General features: G+C 30.6%; 3 protein-coding genes across 6 annotated transcripts; 2 read left to right on the top strand and 1 right to left on the bottom strand.

Annotated features, from left to right (window-relative positions):
* Nucleotides 1-426: 426 nt before the first annotated feature.
* LOC114406487 lies at nucleotides 427-15,072 on the bottom strand. 3 transcript variants are annotated; one of them, XM_028369191.1, is made up of 8 exons: nucleotides 14,585-15,070; nucleotides 14,401-14,492; nucleotides 11,642-11,716; nucleotides 6,594-6,680; nucleotides 5,412-5,495; nucleotides 4,086-4,145; nucleotides 2,703-2,756; nucleotides 427-1,199 (listed from the first exon to the last, which is right to left on the bottom strand). In XM_028369191.1, the coding sequence occupies exons 1-8, from the start codon at nucleotides 14,907-14,909 to the stop codon at nucleotides 558-560; spliced, it is 1,419 nt and encodes a 472-aa protein (XP_028224992.1). In that variant the 5' UTR covers nucleotides 14,910-15,070; the 3' UTR covers nucleotides 427-557. The 3 variants fall into 3 exon arrangements, with proteins under 3 accessions (XP_028224992.1, XP_028224993.1, XP_028224994.1); XM_028369192.1 differs by lacking the exon at nucleotides 2,703-2,756 and having other exon boundaries at nucleotides 14,585-15,072; XM_028369193.1 differs by lacking the exon at nucleotides 6,594-6,680 and having other exon boundaries at nucleotides 14,585-15,072.
* Nucleotides 15,073-15,266: 194 nt separating this feature from the next.
* Nucleotides 15,267-16,416, top strand: LOC114406488. 2 transcript variants are annotated; one of them, XM_028369195.1, is made up of 3 exons: nucleotides 15,267-15,440; nucleotides 15,672-15,749; nucleotides 15,948-16,416. In XM_028369195.1, exons 1-3 carry the CDS (start codon nucleotides 15,417-15,419, stop codon nucleotides 16,254-16,256), a joined length of 411 nt encoding a protein of 136 aa, XP_028224996.1. In that variant the 5' UTR covers nucleotides 15,267-15,416; the 3' UTR covers nucleotides 16,257-16,416. The 2 variants fall into 2 exon arrangements, with proteins under 2 accessions (XP_028224996.1, XP_028224995.1); XM_028369194.1 differs by having other exon boundaries at nucleotides 15,275-15,440; nucleotides 15,627-15,749.
* Nucleotides 16,417-21,986: 5,570 nt separating this feature from the next.
* On the top strand, nucleotides 21,987-24,257 carry LOC114406486 (cyclin-U4-1-like). The gene is made up of 2 exons (XM_028369190.1): nucleotides 21,987-22,374; nucleotides 23,837-24,257. The coding sequence occupies exons 1-2, from the start codon at nucleotides 22,031-22,033 to the stop codon at nucleotides 24,120-24,122; spliced, it is 630 nt and encodes a 209-aa protein (XP_028224991.1). The 5' UTR covers nucleotides 21,987-22,030; the 3' UTR covers nucleotides 24,123-24,257.
* The last annotated feature ends 360 nt before the right edge of the window (nucleotides 24,258-24,617 follow it).

The following is a 24,617-nucleotide window of genomic DNA, read 5'->3' as shown; positions in this document are numbered from 1 at the left end:
AAAAAAATTAAAATTACGATAAAAATGTTTATAGAATGAAAAATACTTGCATGCAGCATGCCTTATATATAATTGTAATTGTAATTAATACATGAATGCATTTTATACAGTAAATAATATATACATGCCTTTTACCATAATTGTAATTAGTGCACGCATAATGATAAAAAAAATTAATGTCATGCATTCTTTTATATATATAATAAATAATTAATGCGAGTGCTTGTGATTATTTTATTATATATTTTTGGTGGAATGATTGAGAAATCGCTGAGTTTATGTTTTCATTTTATGTTTTTCACTTGTTGAAAATGGTTTTTATTTTTAAAAGATTAGAGTTTTGAATAAAAAATATTTTTAAAAATTCAAACCAAACACATTTTTATCACTATTTTTTAATTTAAGTAAAAATGAATAAAAAAACAATCAAACCAAACACCCTAAGTATTTTCATTCATAATCGGCTGCTTATTAAACATACTCTTATGTTGATGTCCCCCGTTGACAAGTAACAACAATATTTTGCCAGATTCTTCCTTACATTCAAGTGCGTGATTTCAGTTGTCCTGGAACTTAATGATACACTCAGGGGAGTGTTTCTCTGTTAGTTCTCCTCCAACTTCATTAGGAGAGGAGCACCATGCAGCATAGAGCACAACTATGATTATGATGCTAAGAAGTAGCACTAAGCTTGTGGCCCCTCCAAACACAAACAATAGGCCTGACATTTTAGCTGAACCACCCCATGCAACACTATATCCAGACATTGCAACAATTAACGCTAAAATGTAATAGAGTAAAGAAAATCCCAGCATTGAGTATGCTGGTATACGAAGAGGCAATGACCATGTAAGCATTGCAGCAAAAAGAAAGTTCAGGAAAAAGATTGATGTCCATACTGTGATGGAACATGCTTTTCCCATACTTAATTCCATTGTGTCAATGCCTGTGGATTGGGATAACTTGTCAAGAGGATTGCCCAAAACAGATAGTTGGGCCCATTGCATTCCATACAATGCAGCCCATTTAGCAACACGATTTTCATCAGTAGAATGTGATTGGAATATCCTGTTCCCATAAAACTTCAAAAATGTGTTCAATCTCTTTGTCTCTCTTTTATCTACCTTCAACACCCCATTATCGTCAATCTTTATCACATCATGGTTGGGGGGATGAGAATGGCGATTTTCCTTTTCTTCCTGTTGATAGTCAATCACAACGGAGAAATATGGTTGGTGAGTGAGAATTTTGATGAAATAATAGATGATCTTTCTATGAAATTTTATTTTTGGTATTTTCATGCAAATATAAAGATCTTTTTTAGATGATGTTAAAAATTTAGGTTAACATATATTTGTGATTCTAAATAAATATTTGAACTTGGTGTTTACTCTTAATAAATATTTTCTTTGTGTTTTACTTGGGGTTTCTACTAGGTTAAGTATGTCAAGTGTTGAAGTGTCCATTAAATGTGATTTCTAATGGTTTCTAAAACTGCCAGTATTCACTTTAAATGATAATTTATGCCATAGAATTTGCATAAGTGAGGCACACCAACAACTTGGGATCATGACCCATTTTGTTCTCCTAAGTCAGGCAACAAAAATCGACGATTAAGGGTACGCTTTGTTCGTCTTGCTCCAAGAAAGAAAATCCCTCAATTGATTTTTAAATTAGTTGAGCCCAAAGAGAGAAGTCAAAGGAAAACAAAAGGAGGGCGTTTGTTTAGGAAACATTTTCGCGAATCTAATTATTTTTTATTTGTTTTCTGATTTTGAATGAAAATCTATATTTAAACATGCATTTTTCTTGTCTACACATATCCATTTTGAGGATCATTGAAAAATAAAGGAGAGATCTATGGAGGACAAAATAATTAAATTAGACTTACTAATTATAATTTGAAATTAAAGAGGACAGTGGCTGTTTTTTTAAAACCATAAAAAATTGTATCTTGAATTTTTAACTATCACATTATCATTATCACTTGACAGAAGAATCCTTACGACAATGATCATGAACACAAATTTTCAAATAAGATGAAACTTTTAAAATTCACAAATTTTGAAACACAAAATTTAAGAATTTATTAGAGATCAAAAATATATTTTAACAAAAAATGTATTATAAAAAATTGACTAGTGCAACTTTCAAAATCTTGGACAACTTGCTAATATTGATTATAATTTCTTACAATAAATGTTAGTTAAAAGCACAAAAAAATATATCAAACAATCAACATAATGAAAAAGGACAAGCACATGGTAAACGTTTAAGTTTGTCTTGATTTGATCCAAGGTTCATTTTATTGATGTATGGAGAAGGATCGGATCTCCTACAGTGAAAGTTAACATGAGAGAATCATGTGAACTAATTACATCCATCTATATATGTTAAATATGAGTTTATAATATTTTTTGTAAAAAATTAAATAATTTCAATGGTTTAGATCTCATTCAATGAAAATGTCATTGTTGGGGACAAAAGAACAAAAGGATACATGGCTTGTTTCCCTCCCATGTCGAGATATATGACACACATGCACATCGTATATATAATTTTAGATATGTTGAGGTATGTGAAAGATGTGAGATATTTCAAAAATAAAATTGTGAGATATTTGAAAGACATCCTTTCTATGTGAGCAAAAAGTGTGTATAAAGCTCAATGACTTGTTATTATTAACTAATTCTATTATGTACCTCATATATTTTCCCTTGCCAAATCATGAACTGATGTTCAATTCCTTTCCGTTCCTGTACAAAAAGCAACAAATGTTAGGTACTCGAGAAGTAAAGGTCCAATTAAGTTACATTAAGGGAAAATATGCATATGCATCTCTTTATTAAATTTTCAAGTCAATTAGTATCCATCATCAAAATGGATTAAAGGAAAAGACAATGATTTGCCCTACATGGCTCATTTAGCCCCCATGTTGAGTTATGTGGGATATTTCAAGCCCAGCAAAAAATAAAGATATTTCAAAAATATATTTGAAAGACACATCTTTTTTATGTGAGTAAAAAGTTTGTCTAACAATTTGGAGTTAGACAACATATGTTTCGTTATGAGACGACACTACACGTTGCGTCATTGAAAATATAATGCATCTTTTCTCCCAAAGTGTAAGACGATTTTGCAAATAATCTACATAAGACAAAAATTGCACTTTTCTTGGTCAGAAGACAAGGTCACTGTATTAGCTTTTCTATATTTAAGCATACATTTTTCTTGTCTACACAAGGAATAAAAACGCTCACATCCATTTTGAAGATCATTGAATAATAAAGGAGAAATCTACGGAGTATAAGATAATTAAATTAGGATTACTAATTATAATTTGAAATTAAAGAGGACAGTGGCTGTTTTTTTAAATCATAAAAAATTGTATCTTGAATTTTTAATGGTCACGTCATCATTTGATAGAGGAATTCTTGCGACAGTGATCATGAATATAAATTTTAAATATCAAAGATGAAACAGACAAAATAAATTTGGAATCAAACACAAAATTTAGGAATTTATTAGGGATCAAAAATATATTTTAACAAAAAATGTATTATAAAAAATTGATTAGTGCAACTTTGAGAATCTTGGAGAACTTGCTAATATTGATTATAATTTTTTACAATAAATGTTAGTTAAAAGTACAAAAAAATATCAAACAATCAACATATTGAAAAAGGACAAGCACATGGTAAACGTTTAAGTTTGTCTTGGTTTGATCCAAGGTTCATTTTATTGATGTATGGAGAAGGATCTCCTACAGTGAAAGTTAACATGAGAAGATCATGTGAACTAATTACATCCATCTATATCTGTTTAATATGGGTTTATAATATTTTTTATAAAATAAATATAATAATTTCAATGATTTAGATATCATGCAGTGAAAATGTCATTGCTGGGACAAAAGAACAAAAGGATACATGACTTGTTTTGCTCCCATGTTGAGATATGTGACACACATCGTATATATAATTTTAGATATGTTGAGGTATTTGAAAGACATATCCTTTCTATGTGAGCAAAATGTGTATATAAAGTTCAAATGACTTGTTATTATTAACTAATTCTATATGTACCTCATATATTTTCCCTTGGTACTTCACGAACGATTGATCATTTATTCCTTCCCCGAAGTACTGTACAAAAAAGCAACAAACGTTAGATACTTGAGAAGTAAAGGTCCAATTAAGTTACATTAAGAAAAAATATGCATATGTATCTCTTTATGTGGTATATTTCTGAGCGGAGCAAAAAATAAAGATATTTCAAAAATATATTTGAAAGACATCTTTTTTATGTGAGTAAAAAGTTTGTCTAACAATATGGAGTTAGACAACATATGTTTGGTTATGAGATGATACTACACTTTGCGTCATTGAAAATATAACGTGTCTTTTCTCCTAAAGTGTAAGACGATTTTGCAAATAATATGCATAAGAAGAAAATTGTACTTTTCTTGGTCACAATTTTCTATATTTAAGCATGCATTTTTTTTTTCTACGCACGAGGAATAAAAACCCTCCGATCAATTTTGAGGATCATTGAATAATAAAGGAGAAATCCACGGAGGACAAAATAATTAAATTAGGCTTACTAATTATAATTTGAAATTAAAGAGGACAATGATTATTTTTTTAAATCATAAAAAATTGTATCTTTGAATTTTTAACGGTCACAACATTTGACAGAAAAATCCTTATAACAATCATCATAAACATAAATTTTCAAATATCAAATATGAAACACAAAGAAATCAAATAAATTAGAAAACAAACATAAAATTTAAGTATTTATTAAGGATAAAAATATATTTTAACAAAAAATGTATTATAAAAAATTGACTAGTATAACTTTCAAAATCTTGGAGAACTTGCTAATATTGATTATAATTTCTTACAATAAATGTTAGTTAAAAGCACCAAAAATATATTAAACATTCAACATAATGAAAAAGGACAAGCACATGGTAAACATTTAAGTTTGTCTTGGTTTCGTCCAAGGTTCATTCTATTGATGTATGGAGAAGGATCTCCTACGGTGAAGGTTAACATGACAGGATTATGTGAATTAATCACATCCATCTATATCTTTTAAATACGAGTTTATAATATTTTTTATAAAATAAATTAAATAATTCCAATGGTTTAGATCTCATGTAGTGAAAATGTCATTGTTGGGGATAAAAGAACAAAATGATACTTGGCTCGTTTCTCTTCCATGTTGAGATATGTGACACACACGCACATCGTATATATAATTTTAGATATGTTGAGATATGTGAAAGATGTGAGATGTTTCAAAAATAAAATTGTGAGATATTTGAAAGACATATCCTTTCTATGTGAGCAAAAAGTGTGTATAAAGCTCAAAGACTTGTTATTATTAACTAATTCTATGTGTACCTCACGTAATCCCTCAAGTGATGCCTCAATGTACATCTTTGTTAACAAATGGATTTCTAGTGGCATGGTCAGTTCCAGGAATTCCTGTACAAAAAAAAACAACAAATGTTAGGTACTTGAGAAGTAAAGGTCCAATTAAGTTGCATTAAGGAAAAATATGTATATGCATCTCTTTATTAAATTTTCAAGCCAATTAGTATCGGTCATCAAAATGGACTAAAGGAAAAGACAATGATTTGTCGTACATGGCTCATTTTGCCCCCATGTTGAATTTTGTGAGATATTTCAAGCCCAGCAAAAAATAAAGATATTTCAAAAATGTATTTGAAAGACACATCTCTTTTTATGTGAGTAGAAATTTTGTTTGACAATATGGAGTTAGACAACATATGTTTAATTATGAGACGACACTACACTTTGGGCCATTGAAAATATAATATATGCTTTTTTTCCAAAGTATAAGACGATTTTGCAAATAATCTACCTAAGATGAAAATTGTACTTTTCTTGGTCACAAGACAAGAACACTGCATGCATTAGCTTTTCTACATCAAATTTGTTATTATAATGTTCCATTTGACAATAAAATAATAATGTTAATTAATGATAAGTCCGGAAAAAAAATGTTTTAGATGAAGGGAACACAATGACTTGTAATTATTTAGTTCTATATGTATCTTGTTTTTCTCCTTTTGACTCTCGCATGCTTGTTTCTGTGCATAAAAGCAAGGAAGGTTAGGTACTTGAGAAGTAAGTTAAGGTGCAATTCAACAGCACGAGGGGAAAATATGCATGTCTTTTTTAAATTTTCATTCCAATTAGTATTGATCATAAAAATGGACAAAAGGAGAGGTAGAAAGACAATGATTTGCATGCCCTAGCTTATGGATCATATCGTTAGATATTATGTTGAGATACGTCAAAAACAAAAATGTGAGATATTTGAAGGATATACTTTGTATGTGAGTAGAAATTCTGTCTAAAAATGTAAGATGATTTTTCAAATCATCTGCACTAGACAAAGTTTTGTGCTTTTCTTGGCCATATCTCTATATCAAATTTGTTATTACAATGCTCCATTTGTCAGTAAAATAATAATGGTATTGATAAGGCTTGGGAAAAATTATGTTTTGGATTAAGAGATAACAATGGCTTGCTGCTATTAATTAGTTCTATATGTACCTCTGTTAATGTTCTTTCTTTCTCTTTCTCTTGCCACTTCGCAAAACAACGTTCTACGTGAATGTCAGTATATACTTGCAGCCGCTTCTGTACATAAAAGCAATAGAGGTTAATTAGGCACTTAGTAGAGGAGCAATTCAAATACATTAAGGAAAAATAAGCATGCCTTTATTATATTTAATCTCATGTCAATTAGTATCGAGCATAAAAAATGAACAAAAGGAAGAGAAAGAAAACTATATGATTCATTTAGCTCCCGTGTTTGGACAAATGGAAAAAAAAAAGACAAATTAGACCAGTTTCTTTAAATTCATTTGTTAAAATAAACATTTAAAATAAATAATTTTTTATTTTTTAGTGTGTTTGTCTTATGATTAAAAAATCAGTTTCTGTTTATTTTAATTAACAAATTATATCTACTTAAAAAAATACTTATAAAATTGCTTATTTTAAAATTGTTTTCCTAACTTTAAAAACAAACACATCCAATGACTTACCATCGGTAGAAAATTGGTGTTTTTCGTAGTTTGGTCATGTTCTCATAAATTCGGATATTTTAATCCTCAATTAATTCTTTTAAGATACTACACTTTTGTTTATTTTAACTAAAATGTAATTTTTATGTTTTTATTTTTTTAATTCATGATTTTTTTTCATCTTCCTATTTTTTTAATTCATGATTTTTGTTCTTGTATTTTTTAAATTCATACATTTTATTTTCCATTTTAAAAAAATTCAAGATTTTAATTTTCCTATTTTTAGTTGAGATATTTTATTTTTCACTTTTAAAAATTTATAATTTTAGTTGCATTTGTCAATTTCAAGACTTGTAAAAATAATATGAACCATGGCTGTACTTAAATAGTGGATAGAATTAACAATAATGAACCATGGTTGTACTTAAATAGAAGGTCTTAGTCTTTTTGTGATAGCTAACCATAGAATTAACAATAATGAACCATGGTCGCACTTAAATAGTGGATAGAACGAAATTAATAGAAAATAGTTTAATGGATCGAATGAAATAAAATAAATCAATATTTTATTGTTTCAATATTTTAATGATAAAAAGATTGATTCCATCTCATAGTACCTAAATTAGAAAAAAGAAAAAAATAATAGTATTGGATGATATGAAATAAAATATGTAACATCTCATTTGATAAATTAATTTAAAAAGGATTGTATTTATAAATAAATAGAGTTTTAGAAAAATGATAAGATTTTTATAAATAAATAAATAAGGAAAAATAAATTTATTAATTAAAATAATGATTTGAGAGAAAATAAGAAGAGTATTTTATTTATTCATTTGATAGAGAATAAAATAGAGTTTCTTTTTATAAAATAATATAAATAAATAAATAGAGTAAGTGATACGTTGAGTACCCTAACTATAAATAGAGACATATTAGGTCGGTCAATAGTTTCTACGTCTTCTCTTCCTCTCAATTTCGTTTTCCCTTCTCCTATTTCCAAAACCCTTTCTTTTTCCCACATATCACCAAACCTATCTCATAAAAATGACGATCTAGGACTCATTCATCGTTAGATCGTCATAAAGTTTGAGCACCAAGTTCTAAATTCATTCCTTAATATTTTCACTGTTGGGAATTACAAAAACATGTTGGAGTTGAGAAAAATACCCTTCGCATTGTAATTTTTTCCTTTCCTGCAGAAACCCAGAACTGTCTCGGTAAAACTATGATTCTGAATTTGTTAACCGTTGGATTGTTGTGAAATTTTGATATGTGGTTAGCGATTCATTCCCGAACATCTTCAGTGTTGGGATATGCAAAGTAATATTCACAGAGAGAGAAAAGTGAATCGCACAGAGACAGTGACATTACTTATGTTTGGTTGTGAATAAGTGTGTGGTTAACACTTGACGTGACATTACTTATGTTGTAAGCTGTGAATTGTACAATAACCCGACCAGTGTTTATCTTGAGAAATGTGTTGATGTGCAGTGTTAAAGAGAAAGTGTATGTTTCCTATTTAGGAACCAGTGTTAAATTGTAGCGCAATGTGTTGAACGTGTTTAAAACACGAGTGTGAGGTCGTGGGTATTGTATAATTCATTAGCAGTGTCTGCATGCAAAAATTGTTTTAGGAGTTGGACCCGAATCATGAGGGAGAGGCCCTGACGGACTCTTCGGAGTGTAGGCCTTGGGGTAAATACACCAGGTTTGAGTGCTCCTTTAAGCATGTGTCGATCCCACATGGTTGGAGCATTCTCGCAAAACAGCGTGACCCTGACTGGTATCCGTATGATTTTACTTAGTGAGAGTAACCTGACATACTCATTTTATGGTGTGTCTTGTTATGTACTCCTAAGCGTCCCATGGTGATTTTTCACTGACATGGTACCACATTACATATAGGCTTGAGTCTTAGCATAATTGTTGCATTACACTTGCTAATTGTTTACTATGAAATTGATGTGTTATTATGTTTTAATCGGAGTGTGTGATTCTTTTGTAATGTGATTGATGATTGAAAAGTGAATTTTAAATGATAAAGTGATGGAATTACGTGAGTTATATTTAAGTAAGTTGTATCTCATTTATATGATATGTATATCTAGTTGTCTTGTTTCTCTATTAGTTAGGAATGTGATAATTCGTTCCCCGTGTGTTGTTTGTGTTTGGATCCTATGATGATTTTGAACTTTGTGTTGTGTTCAGGGGAGTAAATGACTAGGTGAATTGCTTTACGGAATCTTATGCTGAAGGACGTCGGGACACAATGCTCTGATAGGATGTGATATTGGGGCATAAGTTTCTATACTAATTGCATGATGTTAGTCTATTTTACTTTACCTCACTGGTTTAACAAAATATTTTTGTAAATTTTGGCATCCTTATTTTGAGTTGAATATGTTTTTAATAAATTTTATTTGATAATAGTGAAATGAATGTGAATCTTTTACATACGTGAATTTATTTACTAATATTTTTATATATTTTATTTAATTATATATATGACAGGGTAAATGGTGTCACAAAATACATGAGTGAATAGGCAATTTAGTCCCTGAGATTGTACCAATTTTGCATATTAGTCCCTAACTTAATATTAAATTCAAAATAATCCCTATTTTTGCATAAGTGTTGCAAAATAGTCCTTCCGTTAAATTTTAAAGTAACGCCGTTAGTGAGGTCAATTTTAGTGTCACGTGGACTATCCAACGTGGCACTAAAGGATGACGTGGCATGACACATGGACGAGCCTCTTAAAAGATGTCACGTCATTTGATGATAACAAAACGAGTAAATAGGCAATTTAGTCCCTGACTTTGTACCCATATTGCATATTAGTCCCTAACTTAATGAAAAATTTAAAATAGTCGCTATCTTTTGCATAAGTATTGCAAAATAATCCTTCTGTTAAATTTTAAAGTAACGTTGTTAGTGAAGTCAATTTTAGTGCCACGTTATTTGATGATGATAGAATGAGTGGCTTCTTCAAATTTGATGGTTATGAACCAATTGAGACATATATACGAAAAAGAACCCATACACACTTGCACAAATAAAAAGAACCAAAAATCCACAACAACAACCTTATCTCTGTAGTTGTCAACACCAATGGGCGAGGTCTGCATAACCATTCTCTTTTCCTCTCTTTTTTTCTTCAATTACCATCAATGTATCATTTCGAGTTCTGATTTTTTTTTTTTTTGTGTTTTGAATAGGAAGAGAAAAAACTAGAGGAAAACAAAGTGGAGGAGAAAAAAGCAAATGAAAAAGAAAAGAAAGAAGAAGAGAAAAAACCAGAGGAATCAAAAGATGACAAGGAATCCAAGGAGGAATCTGCGCCGCCAGAAATCGTGCAAGGCACAACCTTTGCAATGCATGGACACTTTAAGCACGATTTCTGGCATCTTTTAAGTTAGGGACTATTTTGCAATACTTATGTAAAAGATAGGAACTATTTTGAATTTTTCATTAAGTTAGGGACTAATATGCAATATGGGTACAAAGTCAGGGACTAAATTGCCTATTTACTCGTTTTGTTATCATCAAATGACGTGGCATCTTTTAAGAGGCACGTCCACGTGTCATGCCATGTCATCCTTTAGTACCACGTTGGATAGTCCACGTGGCACTAAAATTGACCTCACTAACGGCGTTATTTTAAAATTTAACGGAATGACTATTTTGCAACACTTATGCAAAGATAAAGACTATTTTGAATTTAATATTAAGTTAAGGACTAATATGCATAATGGGTATAATCTCAGGAACTAAATTGCCTATTCACTCCAAAATATATATAATAAAGTCATGTTTAGTTGCATTTCAACATATTTCAAACCAATCATGACTCAAGAAAAAAAAACAATAAAAAATAGCACCTTCCATTTTATTGCATTTATAGGTGTCAATTGGGAAATAGCTCAGACTATTTCAGAAATTAATGGTTACAAATATTGAAATGGTTTTGCAACTCAGTAATTTAGCTAATTCATTGAACTTTATTTTACTACTTTTACAAGAGAAAATGCAAATATGACATTTTATCGATAGTTTCTTTTTTAATATTGGTAGATATGTTATAGATATTTGAAAGATGGGAGATATTTAAAAGAAAAAGTGAGGTTTTGAAAGACACACATGAACTTAACTTTTATTACAGGAAACTAGCAAGGAAACTTGTTAAAAAGTAATTACTTGTCAACCAAGTCATAATAAGGTATAGCTATTATTTCTACCAGGCACAAGCCTTTGTGTGTGGGGAGTGTGCCTGACAATGTAGAGTTAGGCAACAAGTGTTTCGTTATGATGGCACTACATTTTGCTGAAAACATAATTATGTCTATTTGCCTCCATGTGAGACGAATTTTCCAATCATCTTTACAAGTAACAAGACAAAGGTTGTGCTTTTCTTGTTCACAAAGTGGCTGCATTATCTTCTCTATATCAAATTTGTAATTATAATGATCTAATTGACAGTAAAATATTAATAGCAACGAATAGCATTGCAAAAAATTATGTTTTGAACGAAGAGAGCATATAACTTGTATCAATTAGTTCTATACTTACTTGGTTTCCCACCATTAGCATCGGATAATACAGAGGACAATGTAGTGTGCCAATGTAACGTTTTATTATCTTTCTCTGTACATAAAAGCAATAAAAGTTAGGTACCTAACAAGTCAAGGTGCAATTCAATTTCTTTAAGGAAAAACATGCATGTCTTATTAAATTTCTATGCCGATTATTATTGATAATAAAAATGGACAAAAGGAAGAGAATGACAAAGACTTGCCCTATATGGTTTATTTCGTTCCCATGTTTGGACAAAAGGCAAACAAAGACAAGGGCAAGTAGAAAAATTGTTTTTCGTAGTTTGGTACAGGTTTCACAAAGTTGGATACTTTAAAAGCTAAATTATTTTATTTATAATAGAGAAGCTCTCAAAAGAATTTATGTCTTGTATTCAAAGAGGCACATAAACTTTTATCTTTTCACTACTACAAATGACTTTTCTAATGTGCCAAACATTGCACACAATAACAATAATTAATAATTTTTTTTACCTTATTTAGATCATAATTAATTAAGTTTTTAGTCTTTCAATTTTTTAATATTATAACTTTTAATTCCTCAATTTTTTTTAACAATTTTTAGTCTTCCATTATTTTTCTATCATTCTAAAAGTTTTTGTCTATTTTAAGTCCCTCATTTATTTTTGTTGTACAAAATTAGTCTCAAATATAAAATAAATAAGCGACTAAAAATTAGAAAAATAATGACTAATTTTAAACAGTAAAAATAAATGAGAGACTAAAAATAAAATAAAAACTTTTAGAAGGACTAAAATCTTGACAAAAAATTAATAAAGAACTAGAATTGATAAAAAAAATTGAGGAATTAAAAATTAGAATCTAAAAAATTGAACAACTAAAAACTTAATTAACCCTTTAAATTAATATTTATTACAAATAATCCTGTCAAAAAAATTATCTCTAGAAATTGAAGACAGTAAATAATACAACATTCCTGCATCATACTCAATCAAATAAGTTATACCTCTTTTATTAATGATTCTTTCAAATTAATTAATATCCTTTTCTTATTTAGATTACTAGATTCAATTTCAATTAAAATAATAAATATCAAACTCATTTATTAAATAAGTTCATTTCTTGTAATATTTTTCTCTAAAAATAATGTCTCTTTCTTATTTATCAAATAAATTCAATTTCTATAGTATTTCTTATAAAAGCATCTCCAATGTAGGTACTTCATAAGTTGTTTAAAGTTAAGCAACCTTACTTAACAAGTTTTTAGTATTGGAGCAGCTAATTTAGCAATGTATTGCTGAGTTGAGTTGTTTATATAAAAAATCATTGCTTATATAAATAACCATTATTTAATTCATTATTACCAATTAAAGAAACATTTTCAATTATAAAATTTAATGTTGCCTAAGTTAAGCACCCACAACTTTAGTATTGGAGTAAATTTTGGTGTAAAGTTTTAAAATTTGTGTGACATTGTAGGACTTATAAATATAAGATAAGTAATTTATTTAAGCAATCATGTATTATAAATGTTTTAATGCTTTGATTCCACCAATCAGATTATTAATAAATCCATTGGACGTCTTTTACTTATTGCAGTGTGGTTATTTAAATTCACAAAATAAAAGAACACATCACAAATTAATAATCTTGCAAAAAACTGAATAATTATTTATCAGTGATTCCAAATGGCGTTTTATATTATTAAAAAACAATATAAGTTTTATAGTTAAAAAAAGTTATATAATTTCAAGACATATCTCCAAAAATTTAATCTGAAACTTTAGGAAGAGATGAAAAATATTGTAGGAAATGAAAAACTGAAAAATATAATTATAATGTTTAAATATTAGTTTGATTTTTTTAGAAAGAGATATTAATTGTGATATAATTTATCATTTTTAATGATACTTAATATTTTTTTAATTAAAATTAAATTAATAGAATATAATTTATCATTTATAAAAGCAATCAAATTAATTATTATAAGAATTCTCTTTATTAAACATAAATAAATCAAATAAAAGGATAATTTATGTCAGCAGTAATTTAAATTTAATTAAAAAGGTAATTTATGTATTTGATTATTGTTTAAAAAATAATGTGTGTCGTAATTAATATAATTTGTATCAAAATTAATTCAAGTAAAAAAATTAATTTAATTTTTCATGAAAAATATCTAAAAAAAGACATTTTCGTTATATAAAAGAGGTGAAAAAATTACACAATAGAAAGACATTTTTGTTTTAAATTTTTTACTGAGATATAATTTTGTAGTGTAATTTTTTGACACCCATTTTTATATAATAGAAAAGTATTTCCATTATTATATATAAGACATAAAATAATATACAAGAGAATCATCATTCCGGTATAATATAGAGGACGTGAAAAATCATATAACAATGAAATTATGATGATTGGAAAGGATAATTCTTGAAATAAAAAATTTTCTGCTCTTAATAGGACCAAGAACAATTTGAATGGAGACAATAATAACTCTCAAAAGTGTGACATTTACTTGTCATTTTAAGACCTCCCTTCACATCTCAAAATATTTCACAAATTAAAGGTTACAGCCATTGAAATCATTTTCCAGATCAAAGAATTTTTACTTAGCATAATTGCAAATTTGAATGCAAGAAGGAAAAATTATTGCTTTAGAAGTAAATTTACCTTTGAGTTCTTCCAAGTGAAATCTAGATGTGCTCTCAACTACTTAAAGCTAATCAGGATCGTGATGACAGTTAAGAGTTGCTGAGAGTTATAACTTACACTTTCAAGCTCCCGCAAAGACGAATCCACAGCGTGAGGCGCAAACTTGGATTCCCAAACTGAATCAGCAATCACAATCCCCATGCCCCACACTGCACACAAATCAAACAAAGAATATACATAAATGTTAGAAATTATGATGAGTTACTTCCACTTCAATCCTAATATCTGGATATTAATTTACCATTTACTACCCAGAGTTCTGGATACAGTTCCTTTATAGTTTCCTCGAGTTTCTCTAAAAGAACATGCTCCAAAAGCATTGAGTTCATTTCTTCTATGCATTGCATAAGTTTGCTTGTGAGCTCTACCACAGAGTCGTCGCCGCTCACGTCCATTTCTTCTATACGATGCAAAATCTCTTCGGTTGTCCATCTATCATAGAGAGCATAAACACGGTCCTCTTCCTCTTTCCTTTCTGCCACAGATAGCAAAAAACTTTTCATCCGATCTATTAGAATGGCTTCTCTACAAGCCGATGGTGCTGCAGGGTCATTGATCTCCTTCATTTCTTGTCTTCCTCTCAGCCTCAGCAACTTTACAAACTAATAATCACTTTCGTTTCTGCTCAAGAGACACACAAATTGCTTCTACCCAATACCGTACAATTATCATACGCGTGGAATTCAACGTTTCAGTAACACAAACCTTCCACGCAATTCTTATAATAATATAATAATCAGTATTTGCGTCACAGTTCTAGAAAGTACAATCGTTTTACACGGTAACTGACTTTTAAAGTTGATCATTGGTGTCATTGAAAGCGATGCATGCATTTTTTTTATACCACCTGCATTAAAACGCGGTTACTTGGTTCTAGAGAATTCGGTTTGACGTTGAATTTTCGGTGCAGCAAAACGCGGTTTCATATTGAATTTCGCCATCAACACCACGATAGCATTGGAAAAAATTGTTTAAGGTGTGTTTTGGTTTCAGACTTTCACATATCATCAAGTTGGAGCAAAATTTGCAGTGTGAGAGAGTTGGATTCATGCGCTGGGAACTACTACCAAATCATGAGTGTGCCTAATTCCTCCTGTGTAAGTTGTATATGCTTCTGTGCTGAACTGCATCATGATCAAACTCCATTCAACTCAAACAAACCGAGCTAAATTGTTCTTAATCTTTTTTATTTATTATTGTTTTTTCACATCGATTTTGAGGAATCTGAGTATGCCAAAGTCAGCAGTTGACATATGTATAGCTATATTGATTATATTTTGCAGTTTGAATTGACAAATCTTTTTGCGAAAATCTTGAACCAAAGGCAGAATATCCATGAAAAGGAGGAGCAAGGAGACGATGAGAAGGGCAAGCTTGTATCATTAGGACAAATGAATAGTTTAAGTGTAAGTTTCCTTCTTTCCCCCCTCTAAACTATATAAGTTATAATTATTGCAGAAATGTAATGCCATTGTATATGCTAATACTAATTAAACTGCAGAGCAAGCCACTTCCTTTAGCATATATTATTGCTCTGGTTGTGTGTAGTGAGGTATTTAATTGAGCAATAATATATGCTGTGATGTATATCATGTGTATTCCAGGTGAAAGAGGATAGTAGAACATCAAAGAACATTAGTTCTGAAGGTGAAAGAAGAACACCAGAAATCATGGGAAGATGTGCATCCTGGTGGGCAACCTTCACATTTTTTGTGTGTTTGTGTTCATTAAAATTCAGCAAGCCACTTCTCCAACCACAAGGACCCAATTCACTATGGCTTGCCATATTAGGAATGTTCAGTTTTACTGTGTTTGTATCTGCTGCTTCTGTTATGGTTGTTGTTGAAGCACAGTTCACTCGTATGCAGATAACTGTTATGCTCAGTGCCTTCTTGGCTCTGCTGTTAGCTTAATTAGACAGTTTTCATATGTGTACTTATGTTTCCTTTAGCCATGGCGGAAAAAGTTGTTGTAATCTTTTTATTTACATAATTTCATTCGCATAACAATAAAACGATGTTTGGGTATGTGCTATCGACGATTCAATAGACAGAACATATTCATGGAGGAACACTGAATGACAGGAACATCCCTTCGTATGAACTTTTCTTTCTTTTTCTTTTAAATTCATTTAGAATCTTATGAAGCATAAGCATAATACAATAAGATATTAAAAGAATAACACCAGAAATCACAGGAAGATATGCATCGTGGTTGGCAAACCCAGATTTTTTTGGTGCTTGTTGTCATTAAAATTAAGCAAACCACTTCTCCAACCACAAGTATCTCATTCACTTTGGCTTGCCATCCTAGGAATGTTCAGTTTTACTTTGTTTGTGTCTGCGGTTTCTGTTATGCTAGTTGTTGGAGCACGCTTCACTCATATGCTAATAACTCTTATGATCGTTGCCTTCTTCGCTCTGCTGTTAGCTTAATCACATGTTTTCATATATCCCTTCCTTAACCCACTAGAATATAGTGATGGATAGGGATTTGTATAATTTGCATGGGATTGCTTTCAATTCTATAGGCTGCGTGGACACATGAGATATATGTTTCTTGTATTTTGTTATTTACAGAATTTCATTAGCATACCAATGTTTTATGTGCGTGATATGTCAACATTAACGATTAATCAGATGTGAAGAAAGATTATTACTTAACATATGGATGGATGAACACCCGTCATATGAACTCTTTTTTTTTTTCTCTCTTCTAAATTCAATTAGAATCTTAAAAAGCATAATGGTAGTATAATAAGAAATTATGCTAGATAATATCATATTCTTCTCACAAGGAAATCACCCAACAAAGCAACTCCTAGTCTAAAATTAAATCCATTAATCCTAACTTTGAGGAGGATAGAAACCTTCTCACAAGGTTTGTAAGTGTACATCTTAATTAAGCACTAACACATTAATACATTGATGATCACAAAGACATCATATTCTTCTTAGCATCAATCCAAAACATAGGAAGGCGCGCGCGGATTGAGTTCACTCAACTTGTCTACTTTTTCAAAACTGTTGAAATGTACGAATGGACAATGCTAACGTGTTTGAAATAAACTACTAACCTATGTGAAAACTTCAATTCTAACCTAATGAAAACTTCAAAACTTGGAGGGCACGGATTGAATTCACTCAACTTCTCTAATTCTTCAATTCTTCCAAACTTTACTTCTTTCCTTCAAATTTTCCTACAAACAAAGACCAAAACCTAATGAAAAATTATTTCAGTTAAAGTCCACATTCTAACTTAAAGTTTCTATTATTAACAAAATTAAAGTCAAACAAGTGTTAAAAGTTAGAGAAAAGTGAGATAAGTGTCAAGTTAAAGGATCAAAGTATAAGTATAATTGGCACTTATCAATAATCATCGATGCTACAATATCCATGACCCAAACATTAAGATTAAGATTGGTTGAATAAAAAATTGGTGGCAAGAATTATTTGTGACCCAATCACAGGTTTTGTATTTTTTAAACATGCACAACCATAAATTTCAGTTGTGTATTTTAATCAACGAAAGCGTATTTTCGTTGGATTAGGAGGTGCGAATTCAATATACAAGAGAAACACAAATTCAATACATAAATTAAACACAATTTCCTTTATTAAAATATACCATAAAAACACATTTTTCTTGAGTATTTTGTTGGCATCCCTCTTATGCCACTGAAACATTTTTTTTTTTTGTATATTTTGATCAACGAAATTATGTTTTTGCTAGGAGTATTTTTTGAAAATTGCACAAATCAAATTAAGTTTGGGGTTGAAAAAGCATAAATGTGGATGGGGATAGCAAAGCCCAGACATTTAAAGTTAGGCCTAAATTGACAACTCCCAACCCTTTGGATGCATTTGTATCGTGCACCTCCCAATATGAAACATGCACCTCCTAAAAACTCTCAATGATAAAAAATATCATTGATCCTAACACCTCCTCTTCCTCTTCCCTATGCCACCCAAGTACGATGCTATTGGAGGCAATGGAGCTTTTGAGGACGATGTCATTGGAGGTGACAAAGAAGGCAAGGGGGTGGGTGGTGAAGTCACAATTGTCATCAATGAGGGTGGGTGACGGAGGTCCTACGAGAGGTCCACCTCCTCGAACAAGAAAAATCAGATCCAATTAATAATGTGAATCCTCAAACAACAACAACCAAAAACATTGATTTCTACAAAGTTTAGACAAGGAGCAAGACCTGCATGGAACTGGATGATCTCGGTTTGGAGCAAGGAGGGGCTCTTCTGGGATCGTTGGCATTGAACTCAGCGCCATCCTCCTCGTGCGGATCCCGTAGGGTTTGAGTTTCAAGAAGGGAAGAAGGGTTCCACCACCTATTCTAGAACAACTATTCTTGAATAGGATACGTTTCTAGAACAACTATTTCATAATAGAATAAACACTTCATAAACCTACTCTAGAATACAAAAAATTATATTTTAAAATAGTCATTTCAGAATCGAGGTGCCTAGTAAAGGGCTGTTTTTGTCCTTTCAAACCTTTTGCGAGGTGTAGGATGCGAAATAGAAGGTGCAGGATATAAATGTCCCCTTTGGATGGACCCTGGTTAGAAATTATAGTATGGGCTCTGTGAATAAGAAAACCTATAGGATCTTAAGTAGTGCATCAAAGGTAAGTTTAGGCAATATAATTTGTTAGGAGCATACTTCAAATTGAGAGTGAGGTACATCTAATAGTTAAGTTAAGGGAGGTATATTTAACAATTGCTTAAGTTTTTTTTTGAGAGGGATTGCCTAAGTTTACTATGAGAGGGAGACATATAGAGGTCGTTGTTGCCATTTAATAATAACCGAACAAAAGTAAGCCATTTAACAATAGAATGACACTCAATTTGTAACTGTTAAGAAACAAAAGTTCAAGTCGAATCTTCTAATAGGAAGCTGCTCAAGATCGAATTGCAAATGTCTCTGTTGTGTATCACGTTATGACATTGTATAAGCTAACATACTCAATAAACTCCAATTAATCCCATATAAATCTTGTTCCATTTAAACTAATTAAAACGTAGCACCAATTATAAATTAAATGTTATGCTACCTTTGTCTCCATTATTATATCGTATAACTTTGCTAGTAGTTGTAGAATCTTGTTCTCCCTCACAGACCCGGGGGTGCATTATTGGTTCTATGAGGAAAAAAATGTTGTTCCGTACACATCTAATACCAAGATAACCATGATTCACCTGCTGTTGAAATTAATTACGTACTCAACCAAACAGCTACTTACTAGCTTTACGATATAAACTAGCATAAGATCTCATAATTATAATTTTACAAAACATTAGATTTGAATAGTTTTTACCAGAAGACATGCTTTCTCCCAAGTTTGAACTATGACTATTTACTTTCTTCACTAACAAGCATCCATCTCCAAACAATAGTTTCCTCCGAGGGTTAACTAAGTATCAATGCTTAGATAGTTAAACCAAATTAGACAATGTGCATGACATTGTGGGTCAGAAATCTTACACTATTTTGCTTTCATGGCACGTTAGATTGGATCCACATATAAAGGTGTCACGTTGCAAAAGGTTTGTGTCTCTATTTTGTATTTGCAAATTTGTAATTACAGCCGATAGTTCCAACTGTGTTTTGTTTCTTGATGCTTATGGCAAAAATACATTTCATTCTATAGCTGTTGTTTCTTTGTGAAAAGTTGCTTCCTATTAATGGCACATTGACTGAAGGGATTGCAGCACTGTCGATCTTCAAAGTATCAAATTTTCATTTAAAGTCTCAATTTATATTGGATTTAAGACAAAATCATTGGTATCCTTCTTCTGCATGTTATCTCAAAATCAAGATGGATGCTATGTAACAATCAACGTAACAAGAATACAAAGGAAATATACCGTTGGTCTAACGGTGAAAAAGGGAAAAGAAGAAAAAGTGGTGGATTCAAATCCTCTTACTAACAAAAAGTAACATTCTAATCGATAAAACAAAAACATAACAAGAATTTAAATAAGAGTTAAATTTAGTAGAAAAAACTAATCTGTTATGATGTGACAAACCATTAGAGATATGTAGGAACGAATTCAAGGGGGACCAAGCAGGAGCCTTGACTCTCTTCTCCCTTAGAATCTTTTATGTATACATGAGGAAACAAATACTAATAAAAAAATGTATAAGAAAAACAAGTTTTTGATGAGTTAATATTTGTTTAATTTTCTTTTAGTAATAGATCATATTTCTAGTTTTATACATAAAATTAATACTAAATTATTTTTTAAAATATATTATTTATTAAATAATTATTTATTAGTAATTAAATATTTAAAAATTATATAAAAAAATCCCCCACTTTAATACTTACACTCATGAATCCGCCCCTCAAGATATGTTCATATTTGATGTATGGCTGTGTCTCGAACATATTGAGATTTATTTATTTCTAAAAAAAGTAGTTTCCTTGATTTTTAAACACATTAATCTTGACCTTTCAGAAACGAAATCTAATTAAAATCTAATCAAAGTTGGATGCCTTAAAAGCATTTAATATTATCACAAAAAGAACACTATAATTCAAACTTTGGATTTATTTGGGTCACATGAACCAATCTTGAACAAAAAACACCACCTCTATGCTGTTTGTTTTTATTATGTGTGAGCAAGGAAGTATATATGAACAAAAAGCAAAGTATGGTAATACTGTGGACCTACATAGCAAATCGATGTTATGTCACCCACTTGTACCAGAATCAAAACACATGCTAGGGTCTCCAAACAGGGGAACCTTTACACTAGAGTCTCAAATTCCCCACATGTAATCACATGAAGGGTATGGAATGCCATCTCCATGGTCACAAATAAATCACAACTACAAAACCACTACTTAATTTCGAGAAAGTGACATTAATCCACAATAAACGCACCAGCCTTCCCTCGTTTACAAGTCAAGTTTTGTAATTAAAGAGAAAATCAAAATCATTACCCAACTCAAACCCCAAAACTTTTATAGCCGAAAAAGGAAACATACCACCACTGATGTGCCAACTTGCAATTCATTATTTAAATTACAAGGGTCATTTTTGCATAAAGAAAAGCACCTACTCTTACCGATCTCTCTATCCCCCACCCTCTTTTTCTTTATGTATGATATTTTAGCCTAATTGTATATTTTTTAATTTTACAAATTGTATCTCCTGTTTTTTCTATTCATTTATATATGATATATAATGAAATGTTAATGTGACACTATTACATGGTAGGTTAGCATACAATTAAAATAATAAGAGATCAATTTTGTAAAAATAATAGAAAAACCAAATTTGCAAAATTGAGAAAGTAGGAATTAAGTCTAACTTTTAACATCAATTAATACATTTCAACTTATAAGATATTTCTGTTCAAATTCAATAAATTTAACAAAGTTACTAAAAGTGTCATTTTATTGAATTTGACAACTCAGGTCAATTGATCTTTTTTCTATACATGTGCGTGTAGATTTTTCCATCACATATGCACCAAATGCCCTAGGTTAAGAGGACAAAAATGAAAAATATTTCTTAAAAACAACTCATTTATTACATTAAAAAGTATAAAAAGAAATCATTTGATAATTCCTTGGAGCATAGGATAAAAAAGTGGCATATAAATATCCCACACCATGATAATTTCAAACATTGTTGTTGTTGTTGCATCAAACCTTTTGCAAAATGTCCATAGCAGAGGAGGAGAGTCCAAGTGTGATGCCAAAAGTGATCACTTTCCTCTGCTCTCTTCTTGAGAGGGTGGCTGAGTCAAATGATCACAACCAACACCTCCAACAGCACCAGAAGATCTCAGTGTTCCATGGCCTGACAAGGCCAAACATCTCAATTCAGTGCTATCTTGAGAGAATCTTCAAGTACGCGAATTGCAGCCCTTCATGCTTCGTCGTCGCCTACGTCTACCTCGATCGATTCACTCAGAGACAACCCTCTTTGCCCATCAACTCCTTTAACGTGCACCGTTTGCTGATCACTAGTGTCATGGTAGCTGCCAAGTTCATGGATGACATGTAAGTGGCTTAATAAATTAGTTAGTACCCTTGAGAAAATTTTCAAATTCTGAGTTTTCTTGATTGTGAAACTTTGATGTATATGTAAGTATGTAACAATAATTGAGTTAACTAGTTATGAATCGTGGGTGGTTTAAATGCTTGGAAAGTTAGAATATCATGTTTTTGTTGTTCTAACTTCTAAGTAAGCTGAAAATACAAAGAGCTTGTTTGATTTCATTCTAACTTTTTTTTCTTAAAAATTAATTTCATGCTGCCTAGTAATCAATTTTTCATTCAAAATTTATTAGGTTTCGAAAACTGTTACGAAAAAAAAAAACAATTGGTAGGTTTTTCCGTCTTCTTTCTCTGTTTTGTAATCCTAACTTGAGTGTGGATCATCTGGATATGTATTTCGTGTAGTAAGGTATGAGCATGGCAATATGGCATAGGTGTCTAATTTTTTAAAAAACTAAAAATAGTTTTCTAAAATAGAAATCAAATATACCTTGCCCTTAACAAGCTTTCAAATTCATGTTTTCTGGGTTCCGAAACTTTGTTATATAATAATTAATTAATAATAATTAAGTTAAACAATTATGAATTATGTGTTTTATTCTTTTTCTTTGAACTCTTCTCTTTTTCTTATGAATTCTGTGTAGTATGGTGCAGTTAGTTTGACAAAAGTCAAATGATGGTTCAGTTGCTCTGCATTTCCTCCGTTTGGAGATCTATAATTGTCCCCATGAACTTTTCTTGTTCTGAATTTTGAAGTATTCTAGTACCAGTAGAAAATTTAAGTGTATTAAAACTCCAAATTGTGAATTGTAGCTTACCCGATTTTATTTTTTGTTTTTTCTCCTTTTGGGATGTTTTTTTTTAATCTTCTATAATTCTCTCTGACGTAATAAACTGTGTTTATGACAACAATATTTATCTAAAAATTATAATATTGCTTGTGAAAAATACTATGGCCAGGCTGGCTTTCCAGTTTCCATTGAGAAGAGACAATCTACCCATGTGGTCCCATGAGTTTAATGCACATATCCAGCAAATATCTTCTAATTAATATATTATATACATTAAAAAAAAAAAGAGCGAGCTAGTTAATGAAAATGTAACAAAAGAGAAGAATCAATCTTGATAGTATGACTATATATAAATAGTTGACTGTAACCAAATAAAAAAGTCCAATTGTAACCAAAAATATATATAAATAGTTGGCATTGGTTTTATTTAAACCCAATCTACATCTTTCATTTAGATTTTTTAATTATGTGGTTAAGATTAAAGCCTCTCAAGATATTATACACTCACCAGTACACTTACTCCGAATATCTAAAATTGTGAAACATTGAATTGTAAAGAAAAACAAATGCCAACTATTGTTGATGTTTGACTTACTAATTTTCTGTAAGAAAAACACTTTACATGATATTCACCTAATGTTCTCTTTTTGTGCATGTGGTCTGATATTTTTCAGGTTCTACAACAATGCTCACTATGCCAAAGTTGGAGGAATCACCAAAGTAGAGATGAATTTTCTTGAGTTGGATTTCCTCTTTGGTTTGGGTTTCCATTTAAATGTGACCCCAGGCACCTTCCAAGCCTATTGTGTCCATCTCCAAAGAGAAATGTTGTTGATCCAACCTCTAAATTTTTCAGATTCCACCCTAAATTTAGGACAATCACTAAAGGCTCACTTGTGCTTCAATGAGGATGAATGTTCTCATCAAAAGCAGAAACAACAACAACAGCTAGCTGTTTGATTCCTTGCATTTTCTCAGTGCATGTGTAGTATGGTTGACTAGTTGTAAATGTAGTGATTCTATTACAGACTGGCAAGTAAACTACTTTTCCTTGTGCAATCCGCTTGCTCCTTTTTTATTCTAATTCTTTCTACTTTTTCTTTTGCTATTTTTTTTAAAAAAATATTATGGTTTTTCTTTAGTTTCTTAAGTTTGGTTATAGTATTTGGTAGTGTAGACATACTTGTCTCAATAAAGTCTCACAAGAAAAGTCTGGTATTTTTTAATTTTTAATTTTTGTTATAAAGAAGCCCTAAGTACTGGTTGTTAAGATGGATAAGATAGGCTAAATTGAAGGAAAACCATCCTCCTTGGTATTGGACCAAGCAATCATAGAAACAACTTGTTTCCATTTGAACTAAGGTTCTTAATTTATTTATTTTTTTGTCTTTAACCAAATATCACCAAATTGGGACGGATCTACGTTGTCACATTTGAGGGTATAGTTACTCTCAC

Source organism: Glycine soja, chromosome 3 (genome assembly GCF_004193775.1).
Source record: "Glycine soja cultivar W05 chromosome 3, ASM419377v2, whole genome shotgun sequence".
Taxonomy (NCBI): domain Eukaryota; kingdom Viridiplantae; phylum Streptophyta; class Magnoliopsida; order Fabales; family Fabaceae; genus Glycine; species Glycine soja.
This window is presented reverse-complemented; position numbering and strand designations above follow the sequence as displayed.

Bases quoted from the DNA above. Each gene is read 5' to 3' on its own strand.
- LOC114406487 (XM_028369191.1), bottom strand. From the start codon at position 14,909: ATGAAGGAGATCAATGACCCTGCAGCACCATCGGCTTGTAGAGAAGCC. The intron at 11,717-14,400 runs GTAAGTTATAAC...TTTTATGTACAG, and splicing joins CTTTGCGGGAGCTTGAAAGT to AGAAAGATAATAAAACGTTA. The intron at 5,496-6,593 runs GTACATATAGAA...TTTTTTGTACAG, and splicing joins AAGAAAGAACATTAACAGAG to GAATTCCTGGAACTGACCAT.
- LOC114406486 (XM_028369190.1), top strand. From the start codon at position 22,031: ATGTCCATAGCAGAGGAGGAGAGTCCAAGTGTGATGCCAAAAGTGATC. The intron at 22,375-23,836 runs GTAAGTGGCTTA...GATATTTTTCAG, and splicing joins GCCAAGTTCATGGATGACAT to GTTCTACAACAATGCTCACT.
- LOC114406488 (XM_028369194.1), top strand. From the start codon at position 15,417: ATGAGTGTGCCTAATTCCTCCTGT. The intron at 15,441-15,626 runs GTAAGTTGTATA...TATATTTTGCAG, and splicing joins GTGTGCCTAATTCCTCCTGT to TTTGAATTGACAAATCTTTT. The intron at 15,750-15,947 runs GTAAGTTTCCTT...TGTGTATTCCAG, and splicing joins GACAAATGAATAGTTTAAGT to GTGAAAGAGGATAGTAGAAC.